At 42.2% G+C, this 23,730-nt stretch overlaps 1 protein-coding gene across 1 annotated transcript; it reads right to left on the reverse strand.

The window, feature by feature from the left end:
- Positions 1-8,907: 8,907 nt before the first annotated feature.
- Positions 8,908-23,210, reverse strand: LOC138267269 (monocarboxylate transporter 13-like). Its single transcript, XM_069216127.1, has 5 exons — positions 23,193-23,210; positions 22,160-22,388; positions 17,162-17,305; positions 15,024-15,809; positions 8,908-9,146 (listed from the first exon to the last, which is right to left on the reverse strand). The coding sequence occupies exons 1-5, from the start codon at positions 23,208-23,210 to the stop codon at positions 8,908-8,910; spliced, it is 1,416 nt and encodes a 471-aa protein (XP_069072228.1).
- Positions 23,211-23,730: the final 520 nt, after the last annotated feature.

Raw genomic sequence — 23,730 nt, forward strand, 5'->3', positions numbered from 1 at the left:
ATCCTCCGTAGGCTGATACAGGCTGATATATACAAAGTGTTTGAGCATTAATTGCTCAAGAACTACTGAATGGATTTACAGAAAATCACAAAGCACTCCTTCTGGGCCAAGATCTGGTTTTCTGGCAAATGAGGTGTAAATCCGTTCAGCATTTTGGGCCGTTGTTGTGTCTAAAGTTGCTATGGAAAAATGAAAGGGCCCCTGCTTGATAGGTTACCCTGAAAGTTTCCATGCTCATATTTCCTAGAGATTTGTCAAACATACCAAAGTTATCAGCAAAGAGACAAAGGTATCACATTCTACTCTCACTATAGCCAGCAAGGCTACACATACCATACCAAGAGTTGCTGTATAGAAATCAGGAGACACCATGGGGAAAATTAGGGTATGATGAGTAGCAATGAGCTTTATTATGCAACAGCTGAAGGGTGCCTCACAGCAGCTGGTAGCAGCTAGAAACTCCAGGTTAGGCCCGGATGGAGATAGGAGTGCATCGCCACCATGTTTTATTTTTATTTTACGTGATTTATTTTCAGTCGCAGTTGGTTCATGTACAGGTTTTTCACATATAACAGTCTGCATATGTGTTAATAAAATAAGTAAGTTGTATCACAGCCCCTAATAGAGAGTTACCCGTGGGTGAGACGATGATCCACTAGTTTCAGGGTATGTTGTCTGCAATTCTGCTCTGTGGTAGGATCAGCCTTGTACAATTCAGAAATTCTCAACTTTTCACATGTTTTCTTTTCCGTCTGCTTGAGGGTATCTCCAAACTCTTGTGAGTCTCCTGGTCTTCCTGGTCCTGGACATCTGGGCTTCGAACCTCTGACACTACTGGGACCTGCTTAATGTCTCTCTGCTGCTCGTTCTGCCTTGAAGAGTAGCTCTCTTTTCAGAAGTAACCTGGCACACTTGACACTTTGATAAGTAATCTGTAATGTGCACACAAATGGCCTGCATCATTGGTTCCAACAAGTGTATTTCAGTCAGTACATTGGAATTGAACTAGAATACACAGAAAGGAGGTTTAACCCAGCTCTCTTAAATCCCTACTAATACTCCGCTATGTGCCTGACCTCACATTTGCACACTCACTTGTGATATTTGTGAGATCAGACACAAAGCTGAGTATTAGTTGGTATTTAAGACAGCCGGGTTAACCCCCCTTTGTGTGTATTCTAGTTTACAGTTTGGGAAGCTGAGGGTCTACCCCATAAAAACTTCTCACTCCTCCTTAGTGTTGATACATTGGAATTGAACACCAAAAATATGTTTTTACTATAGAACATCTTATAATCTGTGGGACATATCAATTGTTCTGCATTGTTTAACGCAATTCAAGTTGTCCTAGTAATGTCTCATCATCTTATTGCTGCTTAATCGAAATATGTGCATCACGTGCTCATTAATTTGTGCAAGAAATAGATTTCTTTATGGTTATTCATATGTATATACATACATATATATATATACACATAAATATATAAAAATATAAATATATATATATATATATAGAGAGAGAGAGAACGCGGGATAGATAGATATATAGATAAATAACCTACTAGCTGTCACCACTTGGTAGTTATAGTTAGGACCTAGCTTCCTTAGGAAAAGAGGTTTTTCTTCTGCTACTAACTTTGGCACCATTTGAAGAATTGTCATTACATTTTCAAAAACTAGTTTACCAATCACTTCAACTTCTGGCTTGAAAGTTTTGAGGTGATTCGTCAAGCCGGGGCTGGGAAAAATTAGAGGTCCCAAAAAACGTTTTCCCCATGCAATTTCCTACAGCGATTTTAAACAGGACTGCAGCCCGAAGCACTGGATTGAATAACACCAAATTTGGCAGAAAGCTAGATCTTGGTCCTGAAAGCAAGGTTTTTGTAATTTTGTATAAATCCGTCCAGTAGTTTTGGAGATATTTAAGGAAAAAGAAATTTGTATATCTAGGGACTCGGATACTCAGTGGATCTGACAGATTTCATGCTAAGATCGGATTTGCTGCCAACCCTTCAACCAAGAAGTGTTAGCAGCCATCTTGGGACTCAGACTCATCCAAGTCCCCCAAAAAGGCAAAAAAAACAGGAGGGGCAGGGTTGGAATACCTTAACCACCTAGACCTGGTGGTGGGGTCCTGCAGGGACCCCACCAGGGGCCAAAACAATTATTTTCTTTAAAACAATTTTTGCTGCAAAATCCCAGTGAATCTGCAAATCTGTGGCAAAACGTTTAAAAAAAAAAAAGATCCAGGTCTCCCTGTGTTGCTGTGTTGGTCTTGCTCCTGGTTTCTCCTTCTTTTTCCCCCATTTTGTGAGTGCCTTCTCTTTGCTTTTCCCTGGTTCTCACTGCTTTCACTTGTTCTTAAGTGCCCTCTCCTTACTTTTCCCTTGTTTTCACTGCTTTATGCTTGCATTTTCCTTCGTATTTTGTGTGCCTTCTCCTTGTTTTTCCCTTGTTTTCACTGCTTTCTCTTTTCTTTTTTCCCCGTTGGTTTGTGTGCCCGCTCTTTGCTTTTCCCTCGTTCTCACTCCTTTCTCCTTGCTTCTTCTCCCGTATTTTGTGTGCCTTATTATTTCTTTGCCTTCATTTTCACTGCTTTCTCCTTACTCTTAACCCTGTTTTTGAGTGCCTTCTCCCTGCTTTCCCCTAGTTTTCACTCTTTTCTCCTTGTTTTTTCACCTGTTTTTGTGTTCCTTCTCCTTGCTTTTCCCTAATTTTCACTGCATTCTCCTTGCTTCTTCACCTTTTTTTAAGTGGCTTCTCTGCTTTTCCCTTGTTCTCACTGCTTTCACTTAGCTTTTTTTGCAGGTGTTTTAGGTGCCTTCTTGCTTGTCCCTCATTTTCACTGCTTTCTCGTTGCTTTTTCCCTTTTTTTTTTTTTGTGTGCCTTCTCCTTGCTTTTCCCAAGTTTTACTTTCTGACTTTTTGGATGCCTTCTCTATGCTTTCCACTTGTACATGCGGGGGTTGGAGGCAGGGCCTGGGTGGCTGTATATGGCGTGGGGGCGGCCCCTGCTGCATTAAGTAATCCATAGACATTCACTGAAAAAAACAAAGGGTTACAGGAACATTATAGTTAGGAATCAGCATTTAAAAAACCATAGAAATTCACAAAAAAAAAACAAAGGTTACAGGGACACTATAGTTAGGATGGCGGGACGTGAGTTATAGTTAACTTAGGGCACAAGTTATTGTTACTTTAAATGACTCTTACTAAAGCAGCTGAATTTCTATGGTCTTGGCATGTAAATTATGATCTTAGCTATAAAGTCCCTTTATGTGCACTCAAACCGCCGGTGCTAGTGGTAGAAGGTAGACCAATCCTTCTCAAATTATAATTCCAAGAAAATAAACCACTGCACTCCGTTTGTCCTGAAAATTAACAGTGTTTAATCTACGCCAGCAAACACCAAGACTCTTCAGAGTTGAAACACGTTAGTGTTTGTTGGCGTGGATTACACGCTGTTAATTTTCGGCAGAAACAGAGTGCAGTGGTTAATTTCTTGGAATTATATATATTTATATAACATAGTGGCAGTCACCACTGGGTAGCTACAGTTAGGACCGTGTTTCCATAGAAAACGTTTTTTGACTTGTTTATATCTGTGGCACAGTTTGACGAATTTTCATAACATTTTCTCAAAAAAGTGTTGCAATGAAAAGTTTTGGGGTGATCCATCAAGCGTGTGCTGAGAATAAGGGGAGTCAAAAAGTTGTCTTTCCCATGTTAATTCTTATAGGACCTTTAGACTCGTCTAGAGTCCGAACCTCTGGACAGAATTACACTATATTTGGCAGAAAGCAATTTTTCTGTACACAAATTGATCTTTTGCTTATTTGGTGTACATCCGTTCAGTAGTTTGTTAGAAATGTAGGTAAATCCAAATTTGTATAACTCTGGACACAAAGTTATCGTGAAAAAAGACAAGCTTGTGCAGGGAAATGCATAGCTCTGACTGTCTGCCAACACTTTAAACAAGGAAGTATTTGCAACCATCTTGGGACTAAGCTTGAGCCAAGTCCCAGTAAAAAGGTAAAAAGAAAAGGAGCCAGGGTAGGGACACCCTGACCCCATAGCTCTGGTGGTGAGGTCCCAGAGGGACCCCTGCAGAGCAAAAAACATTTTTTTGTATTTTTGTGCGGCAAAATCGCTTCTGGTATGTTTGCTGGGAACAGAGATGGAAGGTTTGCTTCAGCAACCACGGAGGTCCTGTTAAGCAAAGCACTGGTTGCTGAAGCAGTGGGACGGCGGGGGAGGCCTTGAGGCTTCCTACACTGTCCCAGATAGCCCATGTTGTTAAATAAATACTAAAAATATCAAAAAACATGTAGGGACCACAGGGCAGCCCTTGAGGGCTCTCCCGATGTCCCAGATAGCCCATAAAGGGCTAAAAAGAATAAGGCTTAAAAAAAAGAAGAAGAGCTCAGTGTGAAGGTCACAGACCTTCTCACTGAGCATTGAGGGTACGAGTCCTGTCGGACTCGTTTCCCTCTTTTTTTTTTCCCAAAGTACAAATGTTTGAAGGTCAAATTAAAGGTGATGTTACTTTTTTCAAATAACAAATACTTTTTTCTTTTTAAATTGTACAGAAATATCTCATTCTAAGTATATCATACATCAAAGCCTAAAAAACTCTCTATCTCTCTCCCTCTCACTCTTTCTTGCTCTTTCTCTCTCTCTTTCAATCCAATCTCTTTCTCCCACTCACACATTCACTCAGACACTTACGCACCCACTCACAAACCCAATCAGACACTCATGCACCCACTCACAGACCCACTGAAACCCTTGTGCACCCACTCACAGCCCCAGTCAGACCCTCACACACCCACTCACAGACCCACTCAGACAGTTACGCACCCACTGACAGACCCACTGACACCTCAATGCACCCACTTGCAGACCCGCAAACAAACTGACACACCCTCTAAAACAATGATGTATGAACTCTCACACCCAGACACACACTCTCACACCCACTCTCACCCCCAGATACACCCTCTCACACCTATTCTGACACCTAGCGAGGCCACTACCAACCTCTGCTGTGCACGGCCAAAGGACTGTGCACAGCATGGGGTTGGGTGGTTAGGGGGAGTTGGCTGCAGGCCAGCTCTTGAAAGCAACCCCTACAGTGCACAGGTGAAGGCCGTGCACCATGCAAGGTTGAGTGCTTGTAGGGGGTTCGCCTGTGGCCAACCTCTGCTCCGCACGACCAAAGGCCGTGCACGGCGGTGGTTGGATAAAAGGGGGCGTGAGTTATAGTTACCTTAGGGTATGAGGTATAGTTACTTGAGGTAACTCTAATTATAACTGGCGAATTTCTGTGGTCTTGCACGTTTACAATGTGAGCCCAACTATAACCTCCCTGTATCCTCTGTTTTTTTAAGTGAATTTCTTAAAATTTTATTTCCTAAGTATAACATCCCTGTAACCTCTTTTTTTTCAGTGAATATATATATATATATATATATATATATATACCAGTCCAAAGCAAAAAGTTAAACCGCTCACACGAGGAAGATCAGTTGTACATTTTAATTAACCAAATACTACAAGATGGGTTTCCTTGGTCTATTTGGGAAGTGAATGCATTCTGGAATATGTTTTCTCTTTATACATGATGTAATTTGTCATTTAAAATGGTATTTTCAAAGCAATAATATAGTCATTGCAGTTCTTCAATTTATTCCTATGACATAGAAATGCATGTAATTTATTGATACCGGTAAATGAGGGTGATATTTAATAATTCATATACTTATATCTTCTAGTAATGTAATTCCATTACTATGGCTTTGCACCTCAGTCCTAATGATGGGCCAAGAAAAGTGAGAGTGGACTGAAACGTCAACAACCTTTTTACTTATTGAATTATCTCTAGTACCATTTTTTGTTGAAGATGATGATTGTTGTCCAACTGTATTTATAACCTTCTTTAGGTGCCATGTGTTTTGCCAAATATTACTTATTGTTGATGATTGTTTATCTCTGGTTATGTGCTGCTACTCATTTCTAATTAAGTACAAAAGCAAAATACCAGTAAATGTTTTTAATAAATGAAAAAGTGTTCAGTTGCAGCCCCTTTCATAATTTTATATTCTATGTTATTTTAGCTTGTCAATTTGGTTATTATGATAGATATTTAATGTGCTAGATTAATCAGGTAAACATTTTAATAGAAAAATGTTGGTTAATTGTGGGGCTCTCCTATTTTCCCCAAATGGTACAAGCTGCACAAAGGTTCTGATAAGTAAAAATACAACATGTGGTACATACACATGGCGGCTTGAGCTTAGAAGAAAATGAAAGCATCTTCTGAAATTAAAATGCTACATGCATATCAGCTGTAAATATGCATTTTACACATTGCACAGCTGCTTCATGTTTGGATCTTAAATTTTAATTTTCCTTTTCTATTTTAAAAATAAACGTGGCTCCAAAGCCATCAGTTGTTTGGTGGGTGTGGAAGGATGTTCTTTTTAAAGTGCAACCTCTTGACTACATTTCATTTGTAAGTTTTGTTAGGAACATGCTATAAATATCACATTCACATCACACAGGCAACAAAACCAATAGGGACATTGGTTTTTGGTTATCTATACTGCTTATATGACATTGTTAAATTGTTATAGTGCCTTCCCAAAACTTTATTCTTTCAGAACTCTCTGTGGGTGGAGATAATTGCCATATTTCACATCTCACTACCTTTTGAGCTCTCAGGCCAATTGCTAAATGTCAAAGACTGAAGTACAACCAACTTTACAAGATAGGAAGAATTCTATGTGGAGATCCTGAATGTCTGGAATTTCCATAACTGGCTGAACCTCCAGCCAGCATTCCTGTCATTGCTAGTAAAATTCCTCCAAATGAGAGCATGGATTGCCCAATTTTGGGTGGGTCAAGTTGTGGGCAAATTGGGTGGTGCGAATGTTCCTTAAGGCAAGGGGAGTATGTAACCTTGAGGAGTGGAACAATGCATGCTCTGTGATGCCTTGGAAAAGGGGCGGTGTGGGCCATATGATGGTTTGGACTGTAATGCAGCCTTTTCCCAAGTGAATTTACCAACAGGTCAAATCAGGCTCACTGTTCCTACACCCACACATGTGGTTGTGGGAACACAATTGTTTGTAAGCATGCAGAGTGGAATCACACAGAGGGATTCAGTTCGCTTGACCTGGAAGGAAGTTCAAGGGCTAAAGAAGACAATGGCCTCTTGCTGACCCATAATGGCAAAGAGATCCCAATAGTGCATAGGGGTCCTGCTTGCCTGTTGGAACCTCTCTCTTAATGCTGTTTATTGTAGACATTCCAGAAGATAGAGAAATCTGCAGCTGGCTGCAAACAATCCAGTGAACCAATTGCAGCTGGACATTTGACCTATTGAATTGACTGGCAGTTATGAGGAGACTTTCCAGAAATGGATGCCTGGGCCTGGTGTCAGGAACATTGTGCTGAAAGTATGCAGATACTGGGAGAGCCTGTCGACACCCCCAAAAGCAGTTGTAAAACATTTTATGAAGGTTGGGACCACGTCACATTGACTTAAATCTGTTTTTGAGTTCTGAATATTTGCCATTGATTTTATTGACTCCTTATCGAAGCATAACTTTTTCTTCATTTTTTTAATGCTTTTTTATTTTTTTATTTTTTATTTTTTTACTAATTCTATAGGGGATTTTAAATGTATCGTCTTAGTACAATGTTGCTGCACATGTAGCCCATGCACTAATTTCGGAAGGGGTAGGGACCTTGCTTTGTGAGCTAAGTTAGCAAGAAGAGCCAGGGATTCCTCACAGAAACCTTTACCTAAGCTGAACTCAATTATTTGCAATTCAGAGAGAGAGAGCTCATCCACAGCTCACTGCAGAATGCAGCCTCTCCCTGCAGTAGTTTAACAATCCCATGTCCCTCAGCTTTATTTCTGTTATGGAGCCCAGTATGTACATCATAGAGCCCATGTATCAGTGATATTGAGCTCCTGTGTCTCCCTTATTAAGCCACTGTCAGTGCACTATTGAACATCTATAAGCATATTATGAAGGCTTGGACATACCCCGTAGAGCCCATGTATGTGCATCAAGTAACCCCTGTTTATGGAGCACCTATATATGCACTGTGCAGCTGTTATGCAGCCATTATTTTCGTTATGGTGCTCATGCAGTGGTGACGTTGACAGGATGTGAATGTGGTCTTAAGAATCTTCATTTGCCCTTTGTGCTCCTGTGTACACTCCTTGGGGTCCATGTATATGCCCCCATGGACCCACATAGGTGCATGCTGACCTCTAGTGTGTTCTGTCTAGCCCTCATGTTTGGGCTAACTTGTGTCCAAGAATCCCTTCTGTTTTTCTTTTAATTACAATACCCTGTGACTGAACCCTATCCTTTACCATTGAAGACTACAACTCTGTGAGCACAGGTATCTGTTCAGTAGATGTGACATCTCTGAGCACTCTATGGCTACTCAGTGGTTTGATCTTGTTGAAGATGCACTCTCCCATTTTAATCATGAGACACCGCAGCAGGAAGGCGATGGCCAACAGAGGGTCCCGCCCTATTACCAAATCTCACTGAGCAAGGGATGGAAATCTAGATGTATGCACCTCCTGCCGCATAACCAGGACAGAGCTCTGGCTGAAGGTGACTGTCACATTAATAGTTGTTTGCTAGACTAAAGGGGTCTAGAGCTCTGTATGCTTGTCACCAGGCATATTATAGCAGGAGCAGTTGCACATGCTTCTTACATTTTGACACCCCTGAAAATACAAAAAAGATATATTAAAAAAGCTATGATACTTTAACCCCTTCAAACCACCCTCATCAAAAAGCAATAGAAATGGAAAAGAGAGACCATTCCCTGATGTTCTACACTGAGGTCAAACGGGTTTTTCTGAGTTGACTATCCCTAAATGTTCATCGAGGTGTCCAGTGATTGGTCCACAGATGAGAGTCTCATCAAAGTGCTGGACACTGATGGCTTATCTTCAGTATGTGGCAAATTGCTGCTCTTTTTCATCCGGAAGGGCAATGAGGTTCCAGTGAAGAATGAGGGGATGCACATCATAATGCCAGCCCCAGCCAGCGTCAGTCCACCAAAGACAAGGAACGAGACTGTGTAGCCCCCAGTGAGGTCCCTCAGGAATCCTGAAATCAAAATGAACAGAAGACAAACATTGTGACGAATGTAACATATGAAAGTTGGAACATACTTCCAAGCCAACCTCCATCTCAACCCAGCCCCATATAGTATTCCCGCCTATCTATACATATAGTCTAGCCCCCCGTAGCACCTTCCCATCAATATCCCTGCTGCTTTCTTTTTCTGAGCTCTTTTTCATGCACTTTCAATCTCCTTCTAACACTCCCAGCTCATTTTTCCTATTACTTCTGGTGACTCCTCATCTTCATCCCAACTCTACTCTTCTTTCATCATCCCTTCTCTTGGGCGCTCCCATCACCTTCCCATCACCTAGTCGTGCCAGCTAATCTTTTAATACATTTCTATGCAAATTCTACTGTCTTCCCAGTTATAGTCCTCTTTAGTTTTCCTTCCAACTCTTTCTAGTGCCATTTAATCTCCTACTAGCCCCTTCTGGTGCCCTTCCATCTCTGTCCCAATTCCTTGATGTGCTTTCAGAATCTAATTCCATCTCCATCCCGATTCTAGTGTTTTCCCAACTCGATTGCCATCGACTCTTCTTTCTAGTTCTTTCTAGTGCCATTGAAAGTCCTTCTGACTCCTAGTGCTTTTCCTGCTTTCAAGTCTGCTTACTGCTGGTTCTCCTTTTGACTATCCCATCCATTTTCTTAATGGGTCTTTGTGATGTTGTGGCAGCATCCAGCTACAAAACTGTATTTCTCCACAAATACAAAATACTAACTTAAGAACAGAGATGGCTAAAGAGGAGTGGAACAATCAAGACGCACATGTGTCCACACAATCAGGTGATAGTGGGTGAGCAATAGCACTCACACAAAGTCCTTCAGTCTTATAAGGGACTTTAATGTAGTTGTTAAATCTTTACTTCAATATTGCTACATCTGAGAGGTTGGCAGTCTGGTGGACCTGTTGGTGGCCAGTGGGAGTGGATCCTTAGATGGACCTGTTGATGATGGTATAGAAGGAGCACCCTCATAGTCACTTTGGATAGCAGGAGGTATCTTCAAGAAGGTCTTTTGGCATTTCGATCAGTGGGTTGGAGAATTACAACTTCTATGTAATAGGCTCGGGGGTTTTGAGCTGGTTCTTGGTATAAACTTCTTGAAATACAATTGTTCCCATGGGCGATAGCCAAAAATCCTCATGTTTGTTGATGAAGTGCTAAATCCAAATTGGTTAGGAGAAATACCTCTCAATAGCAGAGGTAAGTGCTGTAGGGGATTCTCCCCACGAGAAGAATCCTCCAACAAATGGGATTAGCATCTCCTCCACAAACCAAACCATTTTCTATTACTGCTTCAGTAGACCATCTGGTGGATGAATGGGGCACATTTTCTTTGCAGAAAGTTGGACACCAGCTTTTCACTATTAGTGTACCTCAGTGTGCCATTCTCAATCTTTGCTTAAGAGGAGGTTCAAACTTCTCAGAGTGAGCAGAAATCTGTGGCGACTCTGCAAGGGCTGTTGGTCTCCCTACAAACACTTAACTACCTATTTATAGTGTTCTATTTGGAAAACAAATCTCTGGGAGGCATCAGAGCATTCTAGAGAGGGTTCAGGCTTGTCTTGGAGGCCAGTGGCTTCACAATTGACTTATCTTGCAATCATTTCTTCTGTAAACGTATCTATCATGGAAAATCTGGTATTTTTCTCTTAAACAACTCTTTCTATTGACCAGACCTTATTGTCTTTCCTGTTCCATGGCTACCCATGTAAATTGTAAGATTTCAGGGAATGATGAGCTCTGAGACTTATACAACTATCCTTATTTGATTTAATGGTGACATTAGATCACATGTTGAATAGGACTCTGCTGCATAATCATGCTTCCACAGTTTTGATCCCAGAATGTGAAAGAAGCATGTTCTAGGTGCAAATGTAGTGTGCTTCATGCATACTGTGTGCACTCACCAGCCATCATGTTTTCTTTGACTTCTTCAAGAGGCATTGCTTATGGAAGGGTGTTATGGATCACAAAATGCAAATGTATTTTAGACCTATTAGTCTCTCACTCCTCATGGGTATGGCACCCTGGAGTCACCTGGGATAGGATATCTTCTAGATTATCCAACCCATGCAATTGGCAATAAACCTTGTCAAGCCCTGAAAGTGGAGGTGGCTGGTGAAGGCAGTGCAGGTTTGCTGCAAATCGAGACAACGTATTTATGATTATTTGTGTTTGAAAATGAGTGGCTACATAAGGACAGCTGGTAGAAGTTCAAAAAGATTTAATTTGCCTCCCTTTCAGGTAATGAGTTCCATTATTTGTTGGCTATGATGGCTCGGCAGGCATATGCCACTATTAAATTTAAGTCTTTCTGGATATTCGCACAGCATTACCCTTTGGCCATATGGGCAACTTGCTATGGTGCAACAGTGCCTGCATTACTGTCATGATTTTTTAAAGAATAAACTGTAAAATAGAGCTTAGAAGCAATAAGCGTCAATTGGGGATATCTGGTTGTGCCGGACTGGGACAAAGTCAAAAGTTGAGGCCGACCGCGAAGGAGCCCGGGAGGCTAAAGGGACCCCATTGGGGCCTACTGAACAAAAGTACCTTAAATCCTGGCAGCAACAGCGTTGGATTGGTGCCGAGCTGCACTGTTGAGGAGATGCATCAAGTTTCCCCATGCATTCAAAGAGATGCATTGAAATTCCCCATATAGCGATGGCGATGCATAGTTGCCGAGATGCAGTGGAGTTTTGGTGTGGGTTCTGGCTGCATCGACGTCAAGGCGATGCTCAAATCTGATGAGCGCAGTGCCGAGTATCATCATCATTGTAGAGGCTGTCGTCGACTGATATGCGGAAACTTGCACTGACGAAAGCTCTGCAGAATCGGTTGCAAAGGCAGCGAACCAGTTCTGTCCACACAGCAGCTGTGATGCATCAATTGTTCCCACGCAACAGGAGATGCGTTTATTCTGCTGGAGCAAAACACCTTTGGCCCATTTGCAAGAATCCAGGACTAGCCTGGCGCCACTTGGCAGGGCAGACTCACAGATGGCAGAGTCCAGATGTAGCAGCAGGTTGGTTCGAAGCCTTTTATGTCCGTGAGACTACAGATCAGGAGACCAGTCAGCTGGCCCTTGGAGTTGCTCTGGGTTGGAGAGATACAGGTGAAGTCGTTCTCACCCAGGGAAGGAGGGAAGAAGGCCAGCACAGCCAGGCAGCTGTTCTTCCAGAGCAGCAGCCCAGCAGAGTGGTAGTCCTTGTAGCAGCACACCATCCCTTCTTCCTGGCAGTGTATCCACACATCCAGAAGTGTAATAGGTTGGTGGCGTCAGGGGCCCAGTACTTATACCCACTTGGGCCTTTGAATTGGGGGAGACGTCAAAGGCAGGCTTTTGAAGTGCACAGGGGGATTTCCCTTCATGCCCTGGCTCCAAACTCACTACAGGGGGTTATGCAGCCCTTTGGTGATAACAGGGCACATCCTATTCAGGCGTAAGTGAGACTGCAGCAAGCCCCTCCCTTCCTTATTGCCAGGATGGCCTGTCAAGGCCCATCAAGTAACACCTAAGCTCACATTATGTGTGGCTGTCTAGGGGAAATACACAAAGCCCCACTGTCACCCAGCCCAGACAAGCGATCAGAGGCTGGCAACAGGCACCAAATGGCTAAAGTAAGAAAATGCCAACTTTCTAAAAAGGGCATCTTCAGACTTGCAATTTGAAATCCGACTTCACCATAAATTATGATTTTAAATTGTGATTCCAGAGACACTAATACCGAAGAGTTTATCTCTTCTAGGTTGTGAATTGTGTAATAAGGTAATCTCAATGTTATCCTATGAGAGAGATAAGCCTTGCAATAGTGAAAAACGACTTTGGGAGTTTTTCTCTACCAGGAAATCTAACTCCTAAAAGTACTTGTCCTACCTTTTACATATATGTCACGCTGCCCTCTAGGCTATCCAGGGTCTACCCAGGGTGACTTACATGTATGAAAAGGGAAGATTAGGCCTGGCAAAAGGGTTATTTTTCCAGGTTGACATGGCAGTGTAAAACTAAACATACAGGCTCTGCAATAGCAGGCCTGGGACATGTTTTAAAGTGCTACTTAAGTGGGCGACACAATCAGTGCTGCAGGCCCACAAGTAGCATTTAATCAATAGGCTGTGGGCACATGTAGAGCATTTTACTAGTGACTTATAATTAAATCAAATATGCGAATCGGGGATAAGCCAATGTTACCATGTTTAGGGGAGAGAGCACTGGTTAGCACTGGTTAGCAGTGGTAAAGTGCACAGAGTCCTAAGGCCAACAAAATCAAAATCAGCAAACATGGAGGTGAGCTGGCAAAACGTTTGGAAGAAGGCCACCCTAAGACTGACAGGTCGAACTCACACCATTTCCCAGGAGGAAATAAAACCCAAACATGATTTAATCATGGTAGTAAAGATCGCACTGGCTTCCGTCAATAAGGGGCAGCTCGAATCATTCCTAGTCCTTGGAACATTGTTCCAAATTTATAAAAAATATGTTGCTGCAATTTTAGACCCTTTGAAAACTATCTTTAACAAGAATGTCAATTTTTATTGGGATGAGTCATCCCATAACAAATTTAACTGTAGCAAGGAACAAATCTCTTCAGTCTTCACCCCCTAATGTAGGGTGCTTTGATGTTGTAAGAAATGCTATCCTAACCACAGATACAAGAGGGTTGTCTCAAATAGTGCATAATGAAGGGTATATTGTGGGTTTTGCCTGCAGGTTTCTGGAAGAAGCTAAGCACAATTCTTCTGTAGTGAAGAGGGAGGCCCTAGCTTTATACTGGGCGGTAAATCATTTCAAAATTTTCCTTTGGGAACTGCAGTTCACTATTCGCCCTGACCACTCATTCATGCTTTAATTACTAAAGGTTCACAGAGGATGACCACTATTATTTCCAAATGGATATGGCTTTAACTTTGTAATACTCAACTGCACTGGTGAATGTAGTATTTGATTGTGTATTCCGCTTACCAATGACTGATACATAAAAGCAATGCAACAAAATTGATGATGTAATTTTGATTATCAGACTAGAAAGTTTTATCAAAGATGAGTGGAATGTGGATTTTGTGAAGGATAAAACCTTTTACAAAACCAAAAAACATGTAGTTAATGGTTGACCTCAAAAACAAGCTTTAGAAAATAACTTCTTGCTTGACATTTCAATGTGAAGTGTTTTATCTGTTACCTCAGTAGGGGAGGGAAAGATATGTGCTGTAATGGGTAATTTTATATACCCTATTTTACTTCTTTAACCCTCACACTTTGATTTACTCAGAGGAATTTTGCCGGGGAGAATATAGTAGGAGATCCTCTTGCATGAGGACGGTTAGAGACACAGTCATACAGTCATTTATCTGAATGGAGCTTTTGTTACTGGTGGTATTCCTTTATCCTTGAATAAACTTTCAGAAAGTGTGTGGGGTCTGAATATGCAAGGGCCACCCTCATCATCATTTGTTATGTTCTCAGAAGTGGTTGCCAAGTGCTAGCCCATGGCATGAAGTTGACAAGAGACAGACACACAGAACTTCACTCAGTCTGCTATGTGCATGTGCACACAAGAGCCAGAGCAATGCATTAGTGTGCAGTGACTATTGTTGCCACTGCAAGTGTGTCAGCGCTATAGTATTGTAGAAACAACCAGCTACATCACTGCATATGGTATCTCCTTTGCTGTCCATTCCCAGGCACTTATTCCTAACCTTGTCCAACTCCAGTACTAATGAATTTGTTGAGTGTGGACCTTTCCCGCTCCCCACCCTTCACCACATCTCTCTAATACCACTTCCATGTCTCGTTCTGCCTCTGCTGAACTCCCCCGTGGCCCTTTGCAATATGTTTTACTTTATTCCAATTTTTTACCTGAAAATGGGGGACCCAACAGTGCACCAAAGGCAACGACCATCATGGAGAGCCCCACAGCACTGGTCATCCTCTCAACAGTTACCAGATCGGGCAGCACAGCAAAAAACATTGGTGCAAAGGCACCAATGTTCAGGCCATAGGTGACCCCAAGGGCCATGATGCCAGGGAAAGTCTTGCCGAGGGGCAGGAGAAGCAGACTGAGCCCTGTTGTTGAGCTCCACAGTACCAGGAGTTGCAGCGGCGTAAGCAGCTTGAGGTCTGCAAACCATCCTGATAGGGGGCGAGAGCATGTGTCTGCTAGACCTGTTGCCGACATGAGAAAGGCTGCCTCGTAGCTGCTGAGACCCAGGGTCTTGCCATGCGACACCAGGTGGACGTAAACCACAAAGGTCCCAGTACAGATAAGCAAATTGCCAGCTTGGAACATCACAAAGCCACGGTTCCGGAACAGACTGAGGTCCAGGTCAGAGGTCAACTTGCGCAAGAACAAGGCACACTTAGAATGGTTCTCTGCTTGTGCTTGGCCATGCCGGTGGTCTTGCAGCATGCGGATAGGCCTAAGAAGGGCTCCAGAGATGCACAGGTTCAATACTATTGCTGAGATGATAACAAGGGCCCCTCTCCAGCTGTAAATGTCAATGAGAACTTGGAAGAGCGGTGAGAACAGAATGGAGGATAGGCCGTTTCCAGTGAGTACCAAGCCCAACGCAAGGCCCCTTCGGCGGACGAAGTACTTTGGAATGGTGGACATGGTTGGTGTATATACCAAAGCCCAACCGAAGCCTGAGTGGGAAGAAAACAAAAATTGTTATGATCTGCCTCAGTCATGAAACCCACCCATCACTGGCACCATGTCCTTTCTCAGTGTACTCCTCAGTGTAGTCTGATTAGGCCCCTGAGGAACTTCCTTCACACAGGCGCACACACAAATAGACAAACACAGACACACATCTCCCAAGGGATGCCCAGTTAGAGCTTCCTGTAGAAATCAAAAGGTGCAGGAAATGGAACTTAAGAGTCACCTTTACTGTAGTCCCCAGCCGGTGACAGGTCTCCAAACATGACGGCATATACATTGTGTAAAAAACAAATAAAGTGGCATGTTGACAGCAAGAAAACCAGGGAAGCATGAGACGGGGAGGGAAGAGCATGGCGAGAAAGGGAGGGAAAACACAAATTACAGTGCACTAGTAAACAATAGGGGGAAATGTACAATGAAATACAAATAAAAATTAATAAAACACAATTGTTATGTTATGTTAATTTAATTTGATCTCATGCACAAATCACCCCGGAAGGGGTATCTCAGCGCTGGGACAGATTGCAAGCATAAATGTAAAGCTAAGTTAAAACAGCACTGTCTTGATCAGTTTCCTATATTTGATATGACCTGTACACGTTGAATGTGGGATGGCATTCCAGTAATGTTTCCTCCAAGTCAGCCCTTCCTAATGGTAAGCCCTTGAGTCATCTGGTTGATGGACCCTTCTGCACTGGATCCACACATGTTGACCAACTTTTGTAGAGGGGCTTAGGTGAAGCAGAGATGTTTTATAGAAGTGCACTGTCTCCTGTATCTTAGTTTTGCACTCTCAGTCATAAATGCGAAGAGGGGTCTGCACCTGTTGTCAATTTCAGGTAATTTAAGACCTGATTTGGATATTGGTGGACAAATTACTCTATCACAACGGTGACAGATGTCCCGTCTGCTGAAATCTAAATCCCATAGGACGTAATAAGATTTAGATTTTGATGAACAGGATATCTGTCACCACTGTGATGGAGTACCTCGTCCGCCAACGTCTAAATCAGGCCCTTGGCCCACAACACATTGGACATGGCACTACCTTCCAGTTTGCCAACTCATAATTGACATGCAATCAGATCTAACTACATGACACAGAACTTAGAATGGAAATAAAGGTGTAGAGAGAATAAATACAGAACATGCCATGAAACACTACACTCTCCTTGAAAAACCCTATCTGTTTGTGCGGGAATGACTTTAAGTATGAGGCAGGGGAGGAATATGGTACCTCTGACCACATGACATGCTCTTTCTTGGTTCCAAATCTTTGAAAATCTCTCCCTCACAGGCATAGGTGACTCATCCATTCTCGGGGAATGTCTCCCACCTGCCAAGACTCCCAGGGTAAGGTAGAGGTGCAGCAAGGAGTTTCCAAATGAAGCCAGTAGAGTTCCCAGAAATGTGAGGACCCCTCCAGTCATCACCACCGCTCTTGCCCCATACTGCATGCTGAGGGCGCTGCCAACTGGACCTGATGCAACAAGGAGGGAAGGACACTCGGTGCGTAACAGAGTCAAAAAAATTTACTTCACTTCATTTTTCAGTTGCTAAATTTTTGCCTTTAAAAAGTGCAAAACAAATCAATGTGCACAAGTTTCTTTCTCTGTAAAACAGAAAAAAATTGTGAGTTAATTTCCAAATGATTGTCTCTCTTATTTCTGTATCTTTTCCTTAGCTGACAAGATGGAACTCTGCGGCTGTTTGGCAGAAGTGAAAGTTCCATTGTATGCTATGTGAAGTCTCTGTGTTAAATGCAGGAAAAAATGAGGTACAAGAAATGAATTAATGCAACATATTTGATAAGTGTAAGTGGATATTCTGTTTCTGGTGAAAAGATTACATGATGAAAGTTTGCATATTCAACAGATACATGTGTGTTGACAGAGAGCAAGAGATATGTGTTTAATTTGATGTAACATTCTAGTTTCCTAAATCCATTGCTAACAAATGTCAAGTATTTTAAAATGTCACAATATTTTCTGCATAATGTGTATTTTTCACATCACTATAAAAGGTCTTGAGTGTTTGGCCTTTTTGCTCATACTCACGGTGGACTTCGCTGCACTTTTTCCATTTGATGGTTTTGTTGCTGGGGTATTTTTATAATTTTGCATTTGCTCATACTCAGATTCATATTGCTCATATGTTGTCCTGCGTAACGCAACGCAGCACAACAAGTGTGCAGGAATGTGCAATATCTACTAAGATATGGCACATTCACAGTCTCCCTCTGCACTGGCACACTTGTGACTGCCAAGCGCCAATGCAGGTGCCCTTGCCGTCACCCTCTTCTGATGCTCCAGATTGACTCCTCATAACAAAAGTTCCATCGAGTTGCGCCTCCATTTGTGCTACAGCGAACTGAGTATGCCTATTTAGAAGACCAAATCAGGCTCCAAATTCCGTTCCTTTGATACAGGGTTTGGACCAAGGAGGAGGCCATGTTGAATAGGCAGGCCCTTCAGGACTACCTGGCCTTAGATTGGGGGCTCCCTAACCCATGGCTTAGCTACATCAGGGCATTGTGCCATAAACTGGAGTACCCACATTTTCTGATGATCCGACGACCTTAGCTAAAGTTGGTAAGACTGAATTTAAGCACAACAGAGTTTTGAAGTGAAACAAGTTGTGCGGTTAGTCAGAATGTCTCATATAGATGGTATTCTTCACTATCATTTGAACTAGATCCCCCACTCTATTTGCCGTCTACTCATAATGGCCAACAGAGGTTTATTATTAAATTAAATTTGTCTCATGATTGATTTAGTTCTTAGGATCAGTGTCTTGGTGAAAATAATGGACCACAAAATATGTTGCATTTTACAAATTTTTTGTAGTTTTCACTAGGCGCCCAGAATTAATTTGATAAAACCTATTTTGAAAGATTCTAGGATTCGACAATGCAAAAAGCTCTGTTTTTTGTTTGGAAAAAAATAAATTCTGTAGAAGCCTGTCATAGTGTTTTAAATTATTTTTGGCATGCTATCCATATAGGAAAAGTGTGTAGGCACCTAACTGTTGGACTTTTATGTGAGTTTTGTATGATTATTTGTCATCTTTGTATTGTCTATTTTATTTATAATGTATATCAAGTAATAGTCTGTATTTTTATTTGTGTATGTACTTTTATGGTTTTAAAATTTAAAACCAAATAAAGTTGAATGTGTACTAACAACTTTTCCTGCTTTGCTTCAGACAGAGAGATCCTTTATAAATATTATTTCGCCGGCACCTTACCCATACTGGACTTCACTCTATCAGTCCACACACTGTAAAACTTGCTGACAGGGATGTGGTGAAGTGGACTCTCTACTGCACATCCTCTGATCCTGTCCTTGCTTAGTAGATTTCTGGAATAAGACCTTCTCTGCCATCACACAGATCCAAGCACAGGACATAAACACGCTCCTGACCTGGCCCTGCTTGACAGGCCATCAGAGAATGTGTATCCACTCCACAGCTGCCAAAAGGGTCTCTCATCTTTTGGCAGGAAAACACACTATTCCTACCCCTTTAGAGGAAACCTACCATGCCAACATGCGGTCTCTGGATGCATTAACTTTGGTACTTATTAGGAAATTAGAAATTTGCTTACAATCTAATCGATAAATCCCAAATTTTTACCAGTTTATGGAACCTTGTCCTATCCTACTTCAAGGATTACAGTGAATGGTCCCAATAAACCTTGCAATCCTTGTGGGTGATTAATCTCTTTTTGGCTTTTCGGTTTGCATCCTCTGCAGAAGACTTATAAGTGATGAACTTTATAATTGCCTGCATGAGTTGTCTGAGTGGTGGATGGGAACTTGGGGTGGTGCTGGGGAGTTGATTATTGTTTGTTGCAACCACCTAAGATTGATATGTTTAATTTCCTTATATTGCAAAAGAAAATAAGAAAATTCATTGAGACTAATAAAAAGGTGCTGCATCAGACACAGGGATTTGGAACCCATCCTGCTTGTTATTGGATACAATCTATTATATTTCCTGAGTTCAAAAAGTGTCTCCACAGCAACATTCTGAATATTTTGTAGCTTTCTGGTGGACTTAGAGTGGATATCCAAATCAACAGAATTGCAACAGTGAATGCATACTTGATTTAAAGCTTTGATCACCTTGACTTAAATGGGCAAAAACCATGCAGGCAGGTTGCCTTTGTAGAACTGGAAGAAGCAGGTGTTAGTGACCCCAGTCGTATGGGGCGTCAAGGAATGTTCTGATCCATCTGGGCCCTCAGAATTGTAACTAGCTTAGCTAGAGGCCCTTTGCTGAAGCTAAAATCCAACAGGTTGGGGGAATCTCCATAGAAAGGATCTTGGTTGTTGCTAGGTTAAACTTTCAGCAGTTTGAGCACATCCACTCATGGACCCCAGGGAGAACTGGAGGTATCCTCTGCACAGTAGATCCAACCACCCTTCACAAGTCCAACAAGACAGGAGTATCAACTTAAAACATCAACATTGAAATCCCACCATATGCAGCAGATAGGCCAAGCTCCTCAGGTACTGGTCCAACAGCAGGAGCAAGAGATATGACCCCATAACAGTGGTCTGGCGGGAGTGGTGACAAAGCCCAACTGTACTGCCTCTGAGAAGAAGGGCTTAATCCATTCTAGCACATGTCCTCCAATCCACTTATGAGCTAAGACGATCAGTTTTTTATTGGTATACGTAACTGAGCCCTGCTCTCTCTGATCCCTGCCCTCATGTTAACTATTGGGTGCTGTATCTCTGGCTAGAAAGGTTTTAGGGACTTCTAACTTTCTTTACCTGTCATCATTATCCATGTAGTATATATGAAATAATGTACACCCTCCATACATTATAAGGATATTGGAAAACATCCTGTGACCGTGCAGAGGAACAAGGCCAAAGGATGAGTTACTTCATAAGGTCATGGAGCTCTGAAGTGACTTGCAATAGCCCTTTACCATATGGAAGTGGGTATTATACTTCTTATAATACATGGTCACACCATGACCCTTCCTACAAACTACTTAAATCCTTGTCTTCCTCTCATTTTCATTTCAGACATGAAGAATAAAAGCAGAATCTGTGCTGCAGAAATAATGACACTAAAAAGCAGTTAGTATTTTTGTAAAAATATATATGAATCTGTTTAATTAACACCAAATTAAGAATATGTTATTGCTCATATTGTGTAGAAGCATGCAGAGATTCTATCATTGCTGTAAAGAGTTATAGCATGGAATAAATAAATATGCGCCTCGAAATACAGAACCATGCCAGGACACCAGGGACTGTTTTGCCACATTTTGCATAAGCCAAACAATAAAATTACAGCAAAGATTCAAAATTTGCAGTAATTCTGCAACATGCACACAGTGTGCCTCTCACAAAAATAGTGTGTCCCGGCTAGCAGACCAGCACTCTGCAGGAAGCGTGAGGTGGAAACAGGCATGTCTGATGAAAGAGAGAGTGTAGATTTCCATTTAAAATGTGTGCTGTTTCTGGCACCATCCTGACACGTCTCTTCTCGGTGTGAAATACATTCTGCAATAGGGAGCTGTAAATGTGTCTCCCTCCACCCACTTCCTGTTTTAATCTAAGTTGGAGGAGGGTGAAGAGAGCTAATGAACAACAAAACTTAAAACATTTTTAGAAATTCCTTTCCATGCATACATGTTTGGAGAGGAACGCCTCAAAATCTGCATGTTGTATACCCTTTATTGCAATTGAAACTCCTCTAAGTAGGAGATACGTATTAGTCCCAGTAGGTTCCAAGCACCCTGGTGTCAGATTAAGTTGGATATGATAATTAAGGCAACCATTCATAATGAAGGCCAAAGAGGATTATACTCTCCATCCTAACATGTCTCTTCTCAGTGTGAGATACATTCTGCAATAAGGAGCTGTTAATGTGGCTCCCTTCACTCACCTCCCATTTTAATGTAAGGTGAGAGGAGGGTGGAAGGAGTTTCTGAACAACAAGACTTAAAATATTTTTTAGAGATTCCCTTCTATACATTCATGTTTGGAGAGGAAAGCATCAAATCTGTATGTTATACCCATTGTTGCATATGAAACTCCTTGAAGTGGGAGATAAATATCAGTCCCAGTAGGTTCCAAGCACCTTGGTGTCATATTTAGTTAGATATGATAATTAACACATCCACTCATAATGAGTGCCAAAGAGGATTGCAGTCTTCTCTCACAGCCCTGCACTCTCCCTTCCCTGGTCCTCTACATGCATCTCTAACTTGGCCACACAGTAACCGTGACCTAGTGTTTAGAGCTGTGGTCTTTCACCAGCCATGCCCTCCCTCTTAAGTGTCACTCAGTGTCTCACCCAATATGTCACTCACTTGCAAACTGTAGAACAGCAATAGAGATGGAGGCGATCCAAGACACCTCACTGGACAGTTTGTTGAACAAGTGGACAAACTCCACAAAGAAGACTCCCATGGAGCGGATAGCGCCAAATGTGAGTGCATTCATCATAAACCCTGATAGAGCGATCATCCACGCCCACCCTCCTTCAGAGGGGGCGTTGAGGTCCTGGCTCAGAAGCACCATCAGAACTCTGTGTGCTACCTGTAATAAAGAAAGAAAAATAGTCACATCTCTTATGGATGCAGGTACTAACCATATACAGTGACCTGGAACTGGTAAGTTTTGGTCCTGGATTCCTTATGTATGAATTTTGTTCCTTGAAGTATGGGAGATGTTCCTGAAACACATGCGCTTTGCACTCCATTTCTACAAATTGCACACCTCTCTATGGTCCCCACTCTCCAAAATATGTAACCATCCAAACTAGCCCCTGCACCTCAAAATATGGGTCCAGCGTAGCAAAATATGGGCATGCAAATATGTTTGCATTCCAAATATTGATCTTTTAACCCAGTAAATAGTGCCACCCCCCTTGGTACGGTACAGGTGCCCCACAATAATGGCCTTGTGTTAAGTGAGGCCATGTGTGGTTAGAGAAGTGGTTCATTATTTCTGCAACAAACTTGTATCTCTCCTGAAGGTGTGTTCCTCTCTGTACTCTATCCACTTTGGAATATACTTTCCCTTAGTATGTGTAGAATGATTTAAGTAAGAAATGATGCCTTGCACCAAACTTTAATTATAAATTATGGTTAGACATTGAGAGGCTCAGCAGTGAAATGTTTGTACATAAAAGTTATAATGCACGATTGGGCTCACATACAATTGCGATGTGTCTTAGGTGTACTGTTGGCCTATCCAATATTTCTGCTGCACCAAGCATTTGTATTAGGTGGGAAATCCCCATGCCTATGTGTGAAGAAAATGGATGCTGTGCATGAGAGCATCAATTGCAGGTGACCTTTTAACCAGGGACCTACTATATGCAAGCATGATGTTCGATACCTGACAGAGGTCTGTCATCCGTTAGAGCTTCCTGAACCACAGTAGCATCTGTTGCCGCACCCGTACTCCGATTGGACACAAGTGGACTTTGATCTGGGCCCTCAGAGATGGAATACTGAGGGAGATTGATGGGCTTTCCAGGTATGCCTGCCTGATATGTGAGGCTCAAGTTGGAGCTGACAAAGCTCAAAATGGACAATGACCGGGCAAAAGCTATAGAGCAAAAGAGATTGACCATTGAGGAAAGGAACATTATTTTGGCTCATGAGCTGAGCTTGAAGGATCTGGTCCTGAAAGCCCAGAAGGCTGAGTCCAGCGCAGATGGCGACATCACATCTTCAGAGTCCTCTGACAGGAGAGTACATATACCCAAGAGTCTGATAGTTGACTACACGGTGTGGGAGAGCACAGGCCACTGGTTTGAGGCCTACAAGATTGCTTTACAAATGCACAGGTTGCCTAAGGAGGATTGAGGGAGGGCAGTTTATGGAAGGAGGTTCCTACGGAGGGGCGGGACACCTTACTAACCCTACAGAGG

The sequence above is a fragment of the Pleurodeles waltl genome, chromosome 12, assembly GCF_031143425.1.
Source record: "Pleurodeles waltl isolate 20211129_DDA chromosome 12, aPleWal1.hap1.20221129, whole genome shotgun sequence".
Classification (NCBI taxonomy): domain Eukaryota; kingdom Metazoa; phylum Chordata; class Amphibia; order Caudata; family Salamandridae; genus Pleurodeles; species Pleurodeles waltl.